The sequence below is a fragment of the Rhea americana genome, unplaced genomic scaffold, assembly GCF_003343005.1.
Source record: "Rhea americana isolate MKP2758 unplaced genomic scaffold, rheAme1 scaffold_95, whole genome shotgun sequence".
Taxonomy (NCBI): domain Eukaryota; kingdom Metazoa; phylum Chordata; class Aves; order Rheiformes; family Rheidae; genus Rhea; species Rhea americana.
The window spans coordinates 1,889,202-1,904,989 of record NW_028187144.1 but is presented as its reverse complement, the minus strand read 5'-3'; the positions used below and the strand labels follow the sequence as shown (position 1 = coordinate 1,904,989).

The window sequence follows — 15,788 nt, the reverse complement described above, 5'->3', positions numbered from 1 at the left end:
CAAATTCATGTGTTCTTCATTGCCATAGAAGTCTCCTGTGAAAACAGGTGTGCCCACAGCCATCTCATCTTAAGAACAGATTTGGACTCCTCCAGGGCATAGTCCTGCCCACAGTGTTGGCTCAGCTGCAATGCAGCCCCTCTTGCTGCAGTTCAATATGCTTGTTGTACAGGGGAAGAGGGAATACAGTATGTTTACCTGTCCCTTAGTGCCCGTATGCCTCCTGAGCTACAGTCTGCTTTTTGGGTAAGATCTGTTCTCTATGCAATGGTACATTTCAAAGTAAATGAAAAACAGGCCATCATTCAATCTCCTATTACCTGAACATGTGTAGAAGGCAGCTGCAAATTATGCTCTTTGAGATAGTTTCTGTACTCATAAGGCTTACCAACGTATCTGCTGCATGTTATTATGCTGTATGTTCTTGTGGGCTCTCCAAATTGGAGTTGGTAGTCTGTTGGATATTAAGTCTTAGTAAGCGATGAAAAAGAATTTTTCATTTTTATCATTTCTGGTTGCCATTTTTGCCCATGTGTGCTTTTTGAGAGGTTTCTGCACAGAAAGAATTAGCCAACCCTTAGCGTGCATTGAACTGCAGTAGTTTGCTCCCATGAGGAGAAGAAAATGAGGTTACACTAAACGTATCATACTTCTGGCATCCATGCTAGGTTTSTACTGATATATAACTTTTATTTTTAATTCTACTTCTTGTATGTATGCAAAAACACAGAGACAAAGGTTATTTTCGCATATCCTGTGATAACTTCAGCATATTTTGTATAAACAATTCAGCTAATACATACCAGGCTGCTTAAGTGGCTTCACGTATTTGAGACTGTGCTCAAGAAATGGAGGATCTGCCTCAAGTATTTGCGTTTATTTATGAGGTAATTGTTTTGGCCTAAATGACTTTTTTTTATTATTTTTTTTTTCATTTGCAGGCGTCTGATTCTTTGCTAGTGCAGACACCAGCCGTAGTTCCTGGTCCATGCCAGCCTCCTAGGCTGCAGGGTAGACCAAGAGCAAGAGAAATTCAGCTACGCTGGGGTAATTGTATTATGACTGTTAGCGAGTGCAAGGGATCAAAATGTGTTAGGTGTTAAAATTAAACTTCTTTTTTCTTCCTTATTTTTAGGACCACCTCAGGTCGATGGTGGTTCACCCATTACCTGTTACGGTCTGGAAATGTTTCAGATGGAAACTGATGAGCACAGAGAGGTTTACCAAGGCGCTGATATTGAATGCACAGTGAGCAGTCTTCTTCCAGGGAGGATATACAACTTCAGATTGCGAGCAGCTAACAAGGCTGGGGTAAGAAGGCAGTCTGAAAGGAAATGAGTTGCACAGAGTGCTGTCACTGGAAAGTACCTTCTCTTTTGAAAGAAGTGCTTCTTAAAATAATCTGTGTAATGAGATTTTCCTAATATGGATTCAGTTGGTTCACATAGCTTATTGCTGTGTGGGAGCAAATAGTTAAGCATCAATTTATAATATTTCTGGGCTTTTTAGATGAAGAGAAGAGAATACATCTAGTTATATCTGAATAATGAGATTGGAAAAATGTGAAGCAAAGTAGTAAACTTTTATATAAAAGGTTTGTAAACTGTTTTCCCCTTATTTTTGTAGATGTAGACTTTCTAGAACAAAGTAATTAACATTTTTTGACTATTATTTTGTTTAACCTCCGAGTACATATTTTGTCAGGTATAAGAATATATTCTCATGTTGGAGTGTTAGATGTTTTCAGATCAACTTTTGCTGTAGAAAAAGCTTTATTTATGTTACCAAAGTCTTGATTCAAAGACAGACACAAGAGAGCTTGCATTGATTTAATACTATTCACTTGATAAACAGTGCCAGCTGATCGTGACAGTTTTTATGGAGAGGTCCACAGATTAACACTTTAAAGTACTGACCTGACCTCTAATTCCCAAAACACTAGTTTATAGATGTGATATTTTTTGAGTCCTCTATTTCATTTAGATTAAGATAAATAGGCAATTGCAAATTGTTCTCTGTCACTGTGGTGTATCCTTCATGTAGCTTTGAAAGAAAAATTTGGAGAGTTCTTTCCTGTTTTGCCTTAGAGTCTAAAAGATCAGATTTACTGTGATTGCATTTGCCATAAAAAAAAGTCCTTCAGTTATTCTGAAGAATAGTCAAATGCTGAAATAAATCCTTAATCCACAATTTAGAAAGATATGTTTTGTAGGCAGGTAATACAAAGTTTCAAACTATTACATGCTCCTACTATGGCAAACTGTCATTTAAGTAGTATTAATTTTGTTTTTAGAAGTTAATTACATGAACTTCTTTTTTAATAGTTTGGACCTTACTCAGAAAAATGTGAAATTACTACAGCACCTGGACCACCAGATCAGTGCAGACCCCCTCAAGTGGCATGCAGATCTGCTGCATGTGCCCAGGTGTCTTGGGAGGTAAGAATGTAATGTCATCCATATCTTAACAGGCTTGTCTTTTAAATTAAGTCCAACTTCAAAAGCTTCTGAGTGTATTTTAATCACATTTTTAAACATGCTTACCTGATTATCCACTATTGTTCAGGTAAGACCTTAGAGGTTCAAAAACTCTGCTAATAYATGTCAGCCATAACACAGATAATTGAGATCTTACTTTTTTCTTTTGTTTAAGATTTTCCCACAACTGCTACACTGTATTTTTGAGTGAAGCAGGCCCTTCTTAAAGATTTTCTTTAATGTAATTATGTTTCTTTAGAGTAAATACATCCACATAGTACAGTGGATTACTGTATGCTTGCTGTTTTTTATAAGCTGATTTGATTTTTTTATAATTAAATCAGTAATAATGTAGCAAAGCCTAAAAGACTTCCTATGAATCTATAGTACTTACTTATCTGATTTTAAAAGAATGCAATAGATAGAATCCTCCTTTTTACAAGCTTTATTTTTTCTGGAAATACTGTTTACACACAACTTTTTAATTGCTTGAGATGGAGTGAAGCAGCTGTATTATAGAACCACGTGAAGAAAAGATTAACACATTTTACCTGGAAGGAAGAGTTCAGTGTTTCATACTGGGGGTGTCAGAAGGACTCTCTGATTGTCTAAAAGGCAAACCCTTTTGAAAAAATCTCTTAAGATATTTTGGTAGGATTAATGACCAAAATTGAATGATTTTAGATATCTGCATTATGGAATCACAGGATATTTAAGGTAGGATTAGACCTCTGGATGTCATCTAGTTCAACACCCTGTTCAAAGCAGGGCTAATTTCAAGTTTAAAATTTGTTGCTCAGGGCCTGTCCAGTTGAGTTCTGTGTATCTCCAGGAGTGGACAGTCCTTGACCTCTGTGGGCCAGCTGTCTAATGCTGTAGATTTTTTTTTCTTTTATGTCCAGTCAAAGTATCTTTTATACTTTGCAACATGGAGACTGTTGCCTCTTGTCCTGTCACTGTGCACTTCCAAGAAGCATCTGAAGTTGTCTTTTCTGTAGCCTGCCAATAAGCAGTTCAAGGCAATAACAAGACCTCCCTTTAACTTTCTTTTTTGAAGATCGAACAAACCCAGTTCTCTCCCTCTCCTCAAATACCATGTGTTGCAATCCCCAAGCCATGTTCAGAGCCCTTCATTGAACTTGCTGCAGTATGTCAATGCCCTTACTGTGGGGAGCGCAAAACAGGATGAATTGTGCAGATGCAGTCTCCCAAGTACTGAGCAGAGGGTAATCATGACTGCTTCTAGCACTCCTGATGCACTTCTGCTACTACAGCCCAGTATGTAGTTAGCYTTCATTGAGGCATTTGCTGACACATTCAGCTTGTCCACCAGGACCCCCAGCTTCTTTTTGATGAAGCTGTTCTCCTACCAGTCAGTCTGCAGCCCTACTGCTGCATGGGATTATTCTCTCCCAGGTGTACATCCTCATGTAGCCGCTACTTGTTGAAATCCCTCTGGCAGCCATTCCCTCCAGCATATCAAACACTTCCCTCCAATATAATATCATCCATGAACTTGCTGGATTGGATTCCCCTGCTTCGGTTAAGGTAAATTCCTCTAGAGTTAAATGAGCAACAGTGATAACATTGAGAAATGTCTCCATCTTCACTGACTGTTAAATGGCCGCATAGAGTTCTTTTGACCAAGKGCACCTCATCATAAATCAGAAAACAGAAAGAGGGTCCCTATAAATCACAGCTCAGGAGCATTAAGTGTTATCTTTTCAAATRATGTTTATATGCAGTCACTTATCTTCACATAACTTAATGCTGAATGAAGGGAATCCTCTTTTTCCTTCAAAAGAAACACAACAAAAAAATCCTTTGGAGTGATTTTATTATCCTGTGCTTCAATGTGCTTGCTGTCTTGGAATAGCTAGTCGAAAACGAGCATTTTTTTTTAAATTACAAAATAGAAATTTTGATGTTTTGGGGAATTTTTTGGCTTTTCGGATTTTTTTGTTTTTTTCATTGGCTGATGAAATCTTCTTGCAGTCTCATCTGTTATGTCTGATGCTGTGCTACTCCCTGAACTTACTGTATCTCCAATAATTATTTCTGAGGGAATATTAAAACCATTTAATTCCCCAAACTAGGAGGCTAAATTTGGCTCCCTAAGGAAGGCAGTGAAGAAAAATTGGCATCTTGAGCAGACAGATGCCTATCCCAGCTGCTTTCCGACTCTGTTTTGAGATGAGATGGAGTACACCATTTCCCCCTTCACACTACCCTCATGACCTGTTTTCCATGCAAGAGAGCCTTGATGTACTTGAAAGGAAGAGAGCCTAAATCTGGAAGATGGAGAAGCTAGCAACCAGTGTGCTTTAAAGTTTGTCAGCCCTGCACTTTATACCCCGTCAGAGAAAACTTTAGTACAGTAAATCATCCTCTCAAAAGGGCCAGCTCTTTCTGTTGACTGTTTCTTCTAAAGGCGCCAAGTTAGATGACCTCTGTATTTAACCAGCTGAAATCACAGCTGCTTGCTTTGTGTAGAGTAGCTGGCAACAATAAATCCTGATTTTAAGCTATAGATGACTCAAGGTGAATAATGCATTATTTGTATTGTATTACATCAGAAATCAGCAAAGAAATCAGAGGGTGAAATTCATGTACAATTTCTACAGCCTTCTGACACGGTGGTACCAAATGTTATCTGTTGACCTATAGAAAAAACAACATAAATGTGGTGAGTATGGTTGACTTTTAATTAGTGAATATAAGTTCTAATGATTTGTATCCATTTTAAAGGTTCCCATATGTAACGGAGCTGATGTCACAGAATATCGACTGGAGTGGGGTGGTGTRGAAGGATGCATGCAGATCTCTTACTGTGGGCCTGGGCTCAGCTGTGAAGTGAAAGGACTTTTGCCTGCCACTATATACTATTGCAGGGTTCAGGTAAAGAGGTAAAATTATTGTCAGTGAAATCTGGAAACAGGAATCACCTGTACCAAAAAAAAGTGGTCTGCTTTGCATTTGCAGGCAGTGAATACTGCAGGTGTGGGCCCTTTCAGTGAAGTCGTGGCATGTATGACTCCAGCCTCTGTACCTGCAGTTGTAACTTGTCTTCGGGGACTAAATGAAGATGAAGTCGAAAGTCCACATTATTCTCCTTCCACATGCCTTGCTATAACCTGGGAAAAACCTTGTGACCATGGATCTGAAATCCTTGGCTACAGCATAGACTTTGGAGATAAACAGCCAGTAACTGTTGGGAAAGTTCTGAGCTATTTTATAGATGGTTTACAACCAGATACAACATACAGGTATGCTATGCAAAGGCATTTGAYAGTCTATTCTTCCTTCCACAATAGAAGTTTCTTTCTTTTTTTTTGTTTCCATGTAGCTTTTATTCTCTATGTTGCTCTCAGAGAAGTATTGGTAAGTAACAGTGGACTAAAGGGAAGCTTTGTAATCATGATCTTCATAAATAGATGAGTTATGTTTCTTTATTTTCCTTACGAGAACAACTTATTTTAATTTGTTTATTGTGGTAGGTCTRTTTTATCTCTCTCATTCATGCGTCAGTTTGCTAACTGAATTCAGATTACAGATTCAGATTCATAGAGTTATTTTGTCCTGGTCGGTCCATAAATAAATGACCTCTAATCTGTTTGACAAGATAAGATCCATCCAAGGAAGGATCATATCRGCAATCTTACTGGATTGTCTGATCTAATGATAGCCTATTGCACATTGCAATGCYGTTTCTGCAGAAATACTGTCTATTTGGGTGACATTCAGCAGAAGGAACATCAGTTTGAAAATCTATCAATCAGATTGAAGTCTTCTGAAAATTTTTCTTACAAAATCATCCCTTATATTTGGTGTAAAGGTTACTGAAAAATATAAGCGTAAAAATCCCTATTTCTGCTTTTTGACACTCCACCTTCCTGTTACAAGCAAATGTGCTCTATGTTAAAACTTTTAAGTATGAGTCCCTCTGAAATCAGAATTTAAGGGCATACTGAYGGCAGTATAGCTAGGATATCAAGTGAGTATGTAATTTTCTGAATCCTTAATTTTAAAGATTTACTTTACATCCTTTTYAGTACTGTATGTAAGATTAAAATGTTTCTGTGCATTTCATACTTAACAACAATGCTGGCAATTTAAAGAGCTGTTGCTCTCCATGTCTGCAAGTAGAAAAATGAGATGATTCTACTGCAAAGATACTTAAGCATTTCCCTCATGAAAGTGGTTTTTTTAGAATACATTTTACAAGCTATAACTTCTTTGTGAAAACAAGAAACCTCGTATATCAACCTCTGTTCTCTACTGTAATAAATGAACATAATGTTAAATATTGCTGTAGTAGAATATTTATTTGTAAACCTGAATACATTCCTGTATTTTGAAACTATGGTAGTTGGTTATTCTAGAGGTTGAATTATTGTGATTACTTTTTTCCCATTACCTAGATACTATTTTAAACAACTAAACCTTAGTCTTCAAAAAACAAGTTTAGATACACTTTGCTAATCTGTAAAGTTGCCTTTGAAATCAGTAAACTATGCARAGTAGCCTCAGATTTGTTCTTCTGCATTTCCATTTTAGGAATAAATTTCTTGGCTACTTCTGTTGATTCTTAATTGTAAACCTATGACTAATGTTGAGTTTTCCATTTACTACCCAAAACAAACAAACAAAAAAAATCATCTCTGAAACCTGTTACAGTGACAGAGTTCTGCAGGCACCTCAGCTGCTTGTCCTTTGACTTTTGGTTTCTCCTCTCCTGTTTCAAGCAGACCTAAGATGATTTGTGTTTGCAAGCACCCAGATATCTGCTACCAGTGATACCGGTGTTTTGTAAGGGTAGTGGCTGGACACTACATCTTTATTTTCAGATGAATCAACTCYGTTCTAAAAAGCCCTTCAAATTTTACTGTGGTCCTCCTTAAACTCACCTGATATAATAATATAAGCTATGAATTTCCCAGTCCCTTTTCCCTTCTTTTCTTCTCTCATCTCACCAGTGTGAGAAATAAAAACCCATAGTTTTTAGCCATCAAAAATTTCGGTACAAGGCCTGCAGGGTCAGGAAAGTGGACTACTCTTGAAGTAGCTGGGAGAGCTTTTGCATCTTTGTCCTGATGTGAGTGATGCAAATACACTAATATGTCTTATTTTGAGCCAGTTCAGCTGCTTAAAACACAGCAAGGACAGTGACACTCCTGCATGTTCATGACAGTCCATCAGAGCATACTATTAAGAAACACCATCATTGAAAGTACCATGGATTTTAATAGTTTTAACATTCATTGTTATTCTCTCCTGAATGTGACTAGCGAAAGTAGCCGTTTTTTAAACTTTCAAGTTAACTGATTTTCTTTCTTTTTAAATAATAGAATACGAATTCAAGCCCTAAACAGTCTTGGAGCGGGTCCTTTCAGCCCCACGATAAAACTGAAAACAAAGCCTCTGCCTCCAGATCCACCTCGCCTGGAGTGTGCTGCGTACAGTTCTCAGACGCTCAAGCTGAAGTGGGGAGAGGGAACTGCAAAAGCATTAACTGACTCCATTCAGTACCACCTTCAAATGGAGGATAAGAAYGGAAGGTTGGCTTTCAGCATCACTTAAATCTGCCCTGTATCTCTGTGATCTGGTGCTTGAAAGATAGTATCAAAGGGCAAAATTCCATATGTTTAAGTTACAAAAAAATGTAGATCTTCTCTTCTAGAAGGGCAGTGTGGCCTTGGAAAAAATACAAGATTAAAAACTTGGCAGATTTTTATTTTTTAATTTACAGTTCAATATGAAGCATTTAGTTGGATGTTTTGTATCAGCACATCTTTCTCTCCTGTTGTTAGGTATTTTGCCAATATTATGTCTAATGAGTCCCTATGAATTTTATGTACTTCATGAGGGAAGGGGTGAATTCTTCACTGCCTGCTGTCTTCACGTGGAATTATTTCTAGTGGAAAGTAAACTATAATAAAGTGTAAATTCTTGTTCCACAATGATCCCCTCTCTCATGTTAAATCAGAACGAGCTGAGATAGTAGAGCAAGCACCTCTGCCTAAACAGCAAAACAGGCAGTATTTACTGCAATGCTTGCCATGTCTGAACCATGAGTAGCTTTAGCTTCACAGTGGTGTAAAATAGATCTGTTAACTGAAATAGTTCTGCTACAAGAAGAAAAAGAAATAAGACTCTTAACTGGCAAGGTGCATGTTGCCATTACCAAAGACTTGGTCATTTTCAGGTACTGACTGTTAAAAAATGAGTGAAAGTAGGTGGTAGGATCCCTGTACAGAGTTRACTTGTTCTGGGTCCTTGGGCTACCAAAGTGGGAAATGAGATGAGAGTAGCAAAGATCAGTCTGCATCAGAATTGTAACGTGAAAGAGTGGCTGCTCTACAGGAGCTCTCAGACGGGATTTGATATCCCCTACAGCTGTGACCCAGGCCTGCTGCGCAGACCTGAGCTTCAGCCAAGACACCCATGTCTGACAAAGACCCAGCAGAGCAGCTGGATCTCAGGCTAACTTAGGTGTAGTGAGGGTGAATTGCGAAGGTGCAAGCAGCTAAAATCCAGCCCTACCTAATTTTGAAAAGCTAAAGATGCTGGTGTAGCAGATGGCAAGAAAAAGTAGTATATGTTTACTGCTTACTGTGAGAGAACTGCTGTCCTTCCCCYGTGTCTCACATGCAGAAGGGTTTTGGAAGATGCTTAGAATCATCCCTGCCATGAGACAGTCTGCAGTATTCTTTATTTCTTTAAAAGAGGTTTTATTCCAAAGTCCTGAGAAATAAAAGCCTGGCACAGAAAATGAGCTCACTGTTTCGTAGTAATGTCAGACATTAACTTCCAAATAAATACTTCTGGGTTTCTCATTGGATTTTGGGAAATAATGGGAATTTMAAGCGAGACAGTATTTTGGCTGCTTCAGAAGCCCTTTTCTGTGTTTAATACAAGCTATTCTTTCCATTTTCAGGTTTGTATCCTTATACAGAGGACCATGTCATACATACAAAGTACAAAGGCTCAGTGAGTCAACATCATACAAATTTTGTATTCAGGCATGTAATGAAGCTGGTGAAGGACCCCTTTCTCAAGAATACACTTTCACTACTCCCAAATCTGTTCCAGCTGCCTTGAAAGGTGAAGATTTCTCTTTTTCAGGGAGTGGGGAGAAGCTGGTGGGTGGTGGTGGTGATGGTATTGTATTCCTGAGAGGCATTTAGAGTGCTCAGTCCTTTGCAGGTGTGGGCATGGTAGGGAAACACTCCTTTAATGCAACAGACGAGCCTAAAACGTTTGTCCCAAAAATGAGAGACTCTGGTTTTATGCCTTCTTTAGCATAAGAAGGTTTGTACTTTGCTTTCTGAGTGTGTGTGACCAGACTGTTAATTTGAGATGAGGCTTTATTAGCATGTTTAGAATAATTTTAAGCAGAGCAGCTTTTTTATTATTATTATTACCCATTTRCAACCATCACATTTTTCTTGCTTTCTGTTGGAGGAAACCTAAACTCTATGAAAGCAAGAGTCCTATGTATTGTTAATTCTTGTCCCAAAAAATGTTGATAGGCAGAACCCGTTTGAATCCAAGTCTTCTGTTTCTGTGTCTGAGACAAAAATAGCACATAGAATACAGGTTTTTACAAGTCATTAGAAAAGTGTTAAGTAATAGAGAAAACAGAGCTAGCTGTGTTTTGTGTTTTGTTTCCTTCAGCACCAAGGATAGAGAGAATAAATGATCACACTTGTGAAATCACATGGGAGGTTTTGCAGCCCATGAAAGGTGATCCAGTCATCTACTGCCTTCAGGTCATGGTGGGAAAAGACTCAGAATTCAAACAGGTATGAGGTGTTTAAGTTACTGTATGTTTCTTTTGATTGCTTTTGATAGTTAATTCAGATTAAAGATTGTGTTCCAGTATGTTCTTAATTACCCGTGTTCACTTTTTGTTACTAAATACTCTAAGGTAGTATCTTCCAAAACCATTTTCCCATAGAGGGAAGAGATTTAACTGTAGAAAGTTGAGGTCACTGTGGATTATTCTGATGTTTGCAAAATACTGTGTTTACTTCTTAACACCTTAAGYGGTGAGCCAGTTGTCCACTAATGGGAAGAATTGAAAAAGGGAAACATCCACTGAGTGATACAGAATCGAAGTTTATGAGAGAGAGAACAGTGCTCTGTTTGCACTAAAAGCTGTTTGAGGACAGTCAACAATAGTTTAAAAGGTTTGGTGGCATCTATGGCATATGAAAAGCATTTTTATGCAGAGACCTGTTGATAGGACAGTCCCCCCCTTAGCAGTGTAGAAATTCAGGTGCAGAAACTTCTTAATATAGTTCAGTCTTTAGTTTCTTACCGGAGGACCATCTCTGTAGTAAGGTATGCTATAACCACTGAGGCAGCACAGTTGAAAGTGTTTCAATTTCAAGTTTGTTTATCTAAAGGTGCAGTTTGAAATACCAAATTACAAATTAGTTGACATTTAAAAGAGGATGAGCAGTTCTGATTTAGCTTCTCTRTAAACTGCTTGATAATTGACATGAAATTAGGCTTGTAAACTCCGTTCCACACTATTAAGCAAGCAGATTTTCTTCCAGAAAGGAAGCACAATTAATTCTGAGATACTSTAATTTTATTATAGGCCAATATTAAGGTTTACTATTACTTAATATTTGCATAAATCATAATTTCTAGTGTAGCAYTATGTATATTATGTTAAATTTTTCAGTACAAGATGAATGGCAATCCAAGGTTTGTTACCTTGCAATGTAAATACTCTTTATTGCAACTTTAATGCTGTAGGTGCAACATTAAATACCTAAGTAGGCTGGGGTCACTGTACTTGCTTCTAGCTAGGGACTCRGACCAAGCTTTGATTAGCAACGTGCATTGCCAGATGAGCTGGGCAAGAAAATAAAGGCTACGATTTAAGCTTGGATATAACAAATCTGAATGAAGTGCATGATGCCTTATGCCTCTCTGAAACAGTTTAGTGYGTTAACTTAAAATAAAATGAGAAGACACCATGGAAACAGCCTTAAAGATACTAAAGATGGTGAGAACTTTCTTTGTGGACAAAAAGTGAAGTGTGTCATTAAGGTAGAGCACGGGCTTCTTACTACTATTTCTCTGTCAAAACTGATGGCTCTTTTCCTCCCTGATCTGCCAACTGAGTTGCTCATATCATTCTTCCATATGCGCTTCAGAAAAAATAAGTTATTAATCCTTTTGAGCTTTGTCAACCAGGCTCTTTCTAACTGAAATGCTTTAGGAAGCAATCATAGAAATACCCCCATTAAGCAAATTTGAAGGGAGATTTAACTTCTGGCAAGGCATCGAGGACAAGCAGCTAAGGATAGTAACCAGTGCCAGCTGGCACAGCTGTCGCTGGAGTAGGAGGTACGGTACAAATTAGCAGAATTTTATGGAAGCTGCACTTCCGGTGAACTGCCCTGTGTCTGTTTGGGAACAGTCTCCAAGATGAGGAAAATCTTATTGCAGGAGTCTCCARGTTTTAGATTTTAGGAACACTCAGCTGCCCCCCTGTTGGGAGGACTTTTCAAGCCCCTTAGCAACCAGGCRCAGCAGTAGCTCTTCACAGAACAAAATCAGAGCAGATTTCCTGCTTCCTTGATTAAACAGTTGGTATTTTCTGCTTGTGAAATACTGTCTGACATTACAGGAAAAAACCTCCAGATGACCTGTGTTAGTTTTGTGTCTTATTACCAATTAAAGAAATCAAGATAACAGAACGGAAAACRAGGAAGGTGTTTGAAAAGAGAAGTCAAACTGTACCATGCTGCCCATGTGACAGCTTAATTCCTGCAGATAAATCTACAAACAGAAAATTGTCCCCATCTGGGRTTTCATTAGCTTTAAAAGGACCAGGAATAACATGACAGCAAATAAATTCATTTGAGAAACCAGCATTTGGTTTTCACTGACTTAGGCACTTGATGCTGAAGAGATGTGAACTGAACTTGAGAGATGASTCCACATGTTTGTCAGCGAATGGAGAAACCCATGGAGAACAGCCTAATAAAGTACTTTTTATCTGTCTCTCRGGAGCTGCTGAAGTTAAGAATCATAAAAAGGACTCCTTGAGTGTTTTTTGATGCAATGTCTGTTGGGGCAAATGACAAAACTTTTTTAAATGCACAGTATCTCAACTACAGCAGAGGTTGGATTGATTGATATTAATGAATGAAGTAGTTTGATACTGAGTTGATCACCTAAAATCCTGAAATGTACTATTTACATTTTAAGCTGTCACTAAAAACACCTTAACGCTGGGGCTTTTCAAAAAGTTTATTTGCTGTGTGCTCATCGTGGAGTAAAAGAATAAGTAGTGCTACTAACTATGTCACAAAAAAAGGGGGGGGGAGACTTTTTATCTGGCGTATGTGTGTGCACCTTAGAACTGTTCATCCATTTTTCTGCTGAATCATACTTTTTCACAATACCCTTCACCATAAACAACGACATAGTGATTGAYGGATGGATGGATGGATGTGTTTATGTATGGCATTTTTACTTAATACATCCTGTTTTTTCTTCACTGATAGATTTATAAAGGTCCTGACTGGTCATTCCGATACACRGGCCTCCAGCTGAACTGTGAATACCGTTTTCGTGCATGTGCCATTCGACAGTGCCAAGAGACAGCAGGTCATCAGGACCTGGTGGGCCCCTACAGTGCACCAGTACTATTCATCTCTCAGAGGACTGAACCACCGGCGAGCACCAACAAGGACACTGTGCAAACCACAAGGACACAGTGGTCGCAGAGCGACCAAGTGTGTGCTGCTGTCATCCTTGCACTTTTTGCTATCTTTTCCATTCTGATTGCTGTTATCATTCAGTACTTTGTAATAAAGTGAAGAAAACAGATTTATTTTAGAATGCTGCCCATTACATTTTATTTTCTCATAATAGAAAAATAATTCTGTTCTCTTGCTTTTATGAAAACAGGCATTTAGCACCGGCATTGGGACTGTCGCAAACCTTTTCAGCCACTTTAAAATGCTTCCTGGTAGGTATAGGCTGACACATGTTATTACAATGCAAGTCACAGAAATACAATCCTTTCTTTAGTATGCCTTCTTGCAGTACAAACTTTATATGGGGCAAGCAGTGTTTAATTAAAAGGGTTTGACCAGTAAACACAAGCGTAAAAACAGTTTCCAGGCCCACACCTTCAAGGGTTACTTCCGTAACAGGGAAGAATGTGTAGAATGCATTTAAAACTTATGCTAACAAACTTGTGCTGTATACAATATTAATCTGATGCTGTGAAAGCAATTTAGCGCTGTATTTCTACCTCCTCATTTGTCTTAATTATTTGGGAAGCAGGATTCTGAAGAAAAATAGAAGGGGCTTTTCTCAGGCAGCAAATAATAAACTGGATGGAAGAGTATGCATGAAAGAAGCTTCTTATCTGATAAATGTGGAGTTCTTCACTGCAAGTAGATATGTTTGAAAGACTGCAAGGGGATGGCACAAGTGGTTTATCTTGCCCCCAAGATTTGATGTTTACTCATAAAAATGCCTCTTTAACTTCTTACAAAAACAGAAGGGAGAGTGTGAGAGAACTTTTTAGATTTATTATTTGAATTAAACTCATTTCTGAAGCTGAACTTTGATTGGATGCAGTTAATAGAGATGTCTGTGCCCTCTCAATTTGGCTAGATACAGATATTCTTGAGATAAAATTCATTATCAAATTTTTGCTGTTACCCCCAACATTCACTTGCCATATCCACCAGAATCGAGTACTGCCTTTTTTTCCTCTCTTTTTTCCTTTCTCTTTTTTTTTTTTTTTTTTTTTTTTTTTTTTTCCCTCCTTTTGGGCACCAAATCGGAAGACGAAGTGTAGTAATTTGCACCGGAAAACTTAAAGCTGCTTTTTCTTGAGATCCTAATGTTTAATGTAATGTCTCTTTGGATACTGTACCAAATTGTTGATTGCATGTAGTTAATGTTGCATTAGAGCACTTTGCAATTGCATAACTCATCAACGTTTTGTGAGCTTGCATTTGTGAGTTCTTGAATGACCAGACTGAATTTTCTCTAGCATCCCATTGAACATCTTGCTAGATGTCAATGACTGCCAGTGACACAAAGCTTGTAGTGAAACTATCTTTAAAAAAAAATCCTTGTCTCATCACACTTATGTTATTTGTTATACACTCTGTAATTAGCTATTTTAATTTATTTGAGTTACGAGATAGTGGATCATTAATGACTTCTAGTTGTGTTGAGTTTAGCATTTTCAATGGTATTAAACACTTCTGTCAGTCTTAATAAAAAAGGAACCTCTGTCTTGTGCTTTGAAGATCTCTGAAGACTTTCTTATATTAGAACGGGCATGTATTGTAGTTGTTTATACGTCCAATGATCTGTGCTGTAGAATAATGTTGCTGAGTTTTGTTTTAAAAAAGAAACGGAGAAGAACTTGGCCTCCAAGTGGCAAGACTGATCTGTCTTTAAAATGTACTGTATGTTTACATTTTATTTCAAATTTGTCATTTTTATGTATAGGCTGATATACCTTCCCGTCGAATACCGTGACAACAGGTGTTTTCTAGAGCCTTCTTAAAAGTGCCATGTTTGGCAGTGCAAATGAGGTTGCGTGTAATAGCCCAGAGATTTCTTACGGTTGAATGTCTAAAACAGTAAGATTTGTTACTACAGTTAATCTGCAGTGACTTATGTTTTTCATAGTAAAATTCAAATGAACTCCTATTTTTGATAGTCATTTAATAGTGTATTTGCCATTTGAGCCTCAGTGCGTATTACTGCATTGAAGACAGTTTTTAATGTAATCTTAATTTTACCTCATATACTGTACATTCCAAAAAAAAGAAGAAAAAAAAAGCAAACAAACTCTAAACTTTTTAAAAACGTTATAGATACACTACCAAACATATCACTTTGCAATTGTAAAATGTTGGACTTCATGAAGACGAAAATGTATAGTCTCCTAGAAGAAAAGAATACGTAAAACTATGTAGCAAAGTATCTTTAAAATCTGTGGAAAAATAAAAGTATCATTCTTTTTTTTTTTGCTGGTTGTTCATGGTGTTGGGAGGCTGGGGCGCGCGGGGTGGTGAGCGGGGTGCCCGGTTCTGCAGACCCTCCGGATACCGGGTGGGTGCCGGTCCCGTGGGTGCTGGTGCTGCCGGCGTGGGCGCCTGGAGCAGCCGTGCTGCTCGCTGCACGCGTTGAGATTTTTTTTTTTTTTTCCTTTTAGTCTTCGCGGGCAGCGCCGGAGGCGAGGAGGCCCTTGGTCCCCTGTAACTTCAGAGTTGCTTCTTTGTGTGCTGAGAAATGGCGTGCACCGAA

The 15,788-nt window shown here is 38.1% G+C and overlaps 1 protein-coding gene across 2 annotated transcripts in view; it reads left to right on the top strand.

The window, feature by feature from the left end:
* FNDC3A (fibronectin type III domain containing 3A) overlaps positions 1-15,505 on the top strand; it is a 118,357-nt gene extending 102,852 nt beyond the window's left edge. For both annotated transcript variants that reach the window (XM_085324995.1, XM_085324996.1), the window contains 9 exons: positions 942-1,047; positions 1,136-1,311; positions 2,325-2,438; positions 5,226-5,375; positions 5,460-5,743; positions 7,826-8,035; positions 9,415-9,581; positions 10,155-10,282; positions 13,010-15,505. In XM_085324995.1, the coding sequence (XP_085181121.1) occupies positions 942-1,047; positions 1,136-1,311; positions 2,325-2,438; positions 5,226-5,375; positions 5,460-5,743; positions 7,826-8,035; positions 9,415-9,581; positions 10,155-10,282; positions 13,010-13,324 (1,650 nt within the window). In that variant the 3' untranslated portion in view covers positions 13,325-15,505. The remainder of the gene's footprint in view (positions 1-941; positions 1,048-1,135; positions 1,312-2,324; positions 2,439-5,225; positions 5,376-5,459; positions 5,744-7,825; positions 8,036-9,414; positions 9,582-10,154; positions 10,283-13,009) is intronic.
* Positions 15,506-15,788: the final 283 nt, after the last annotated feature.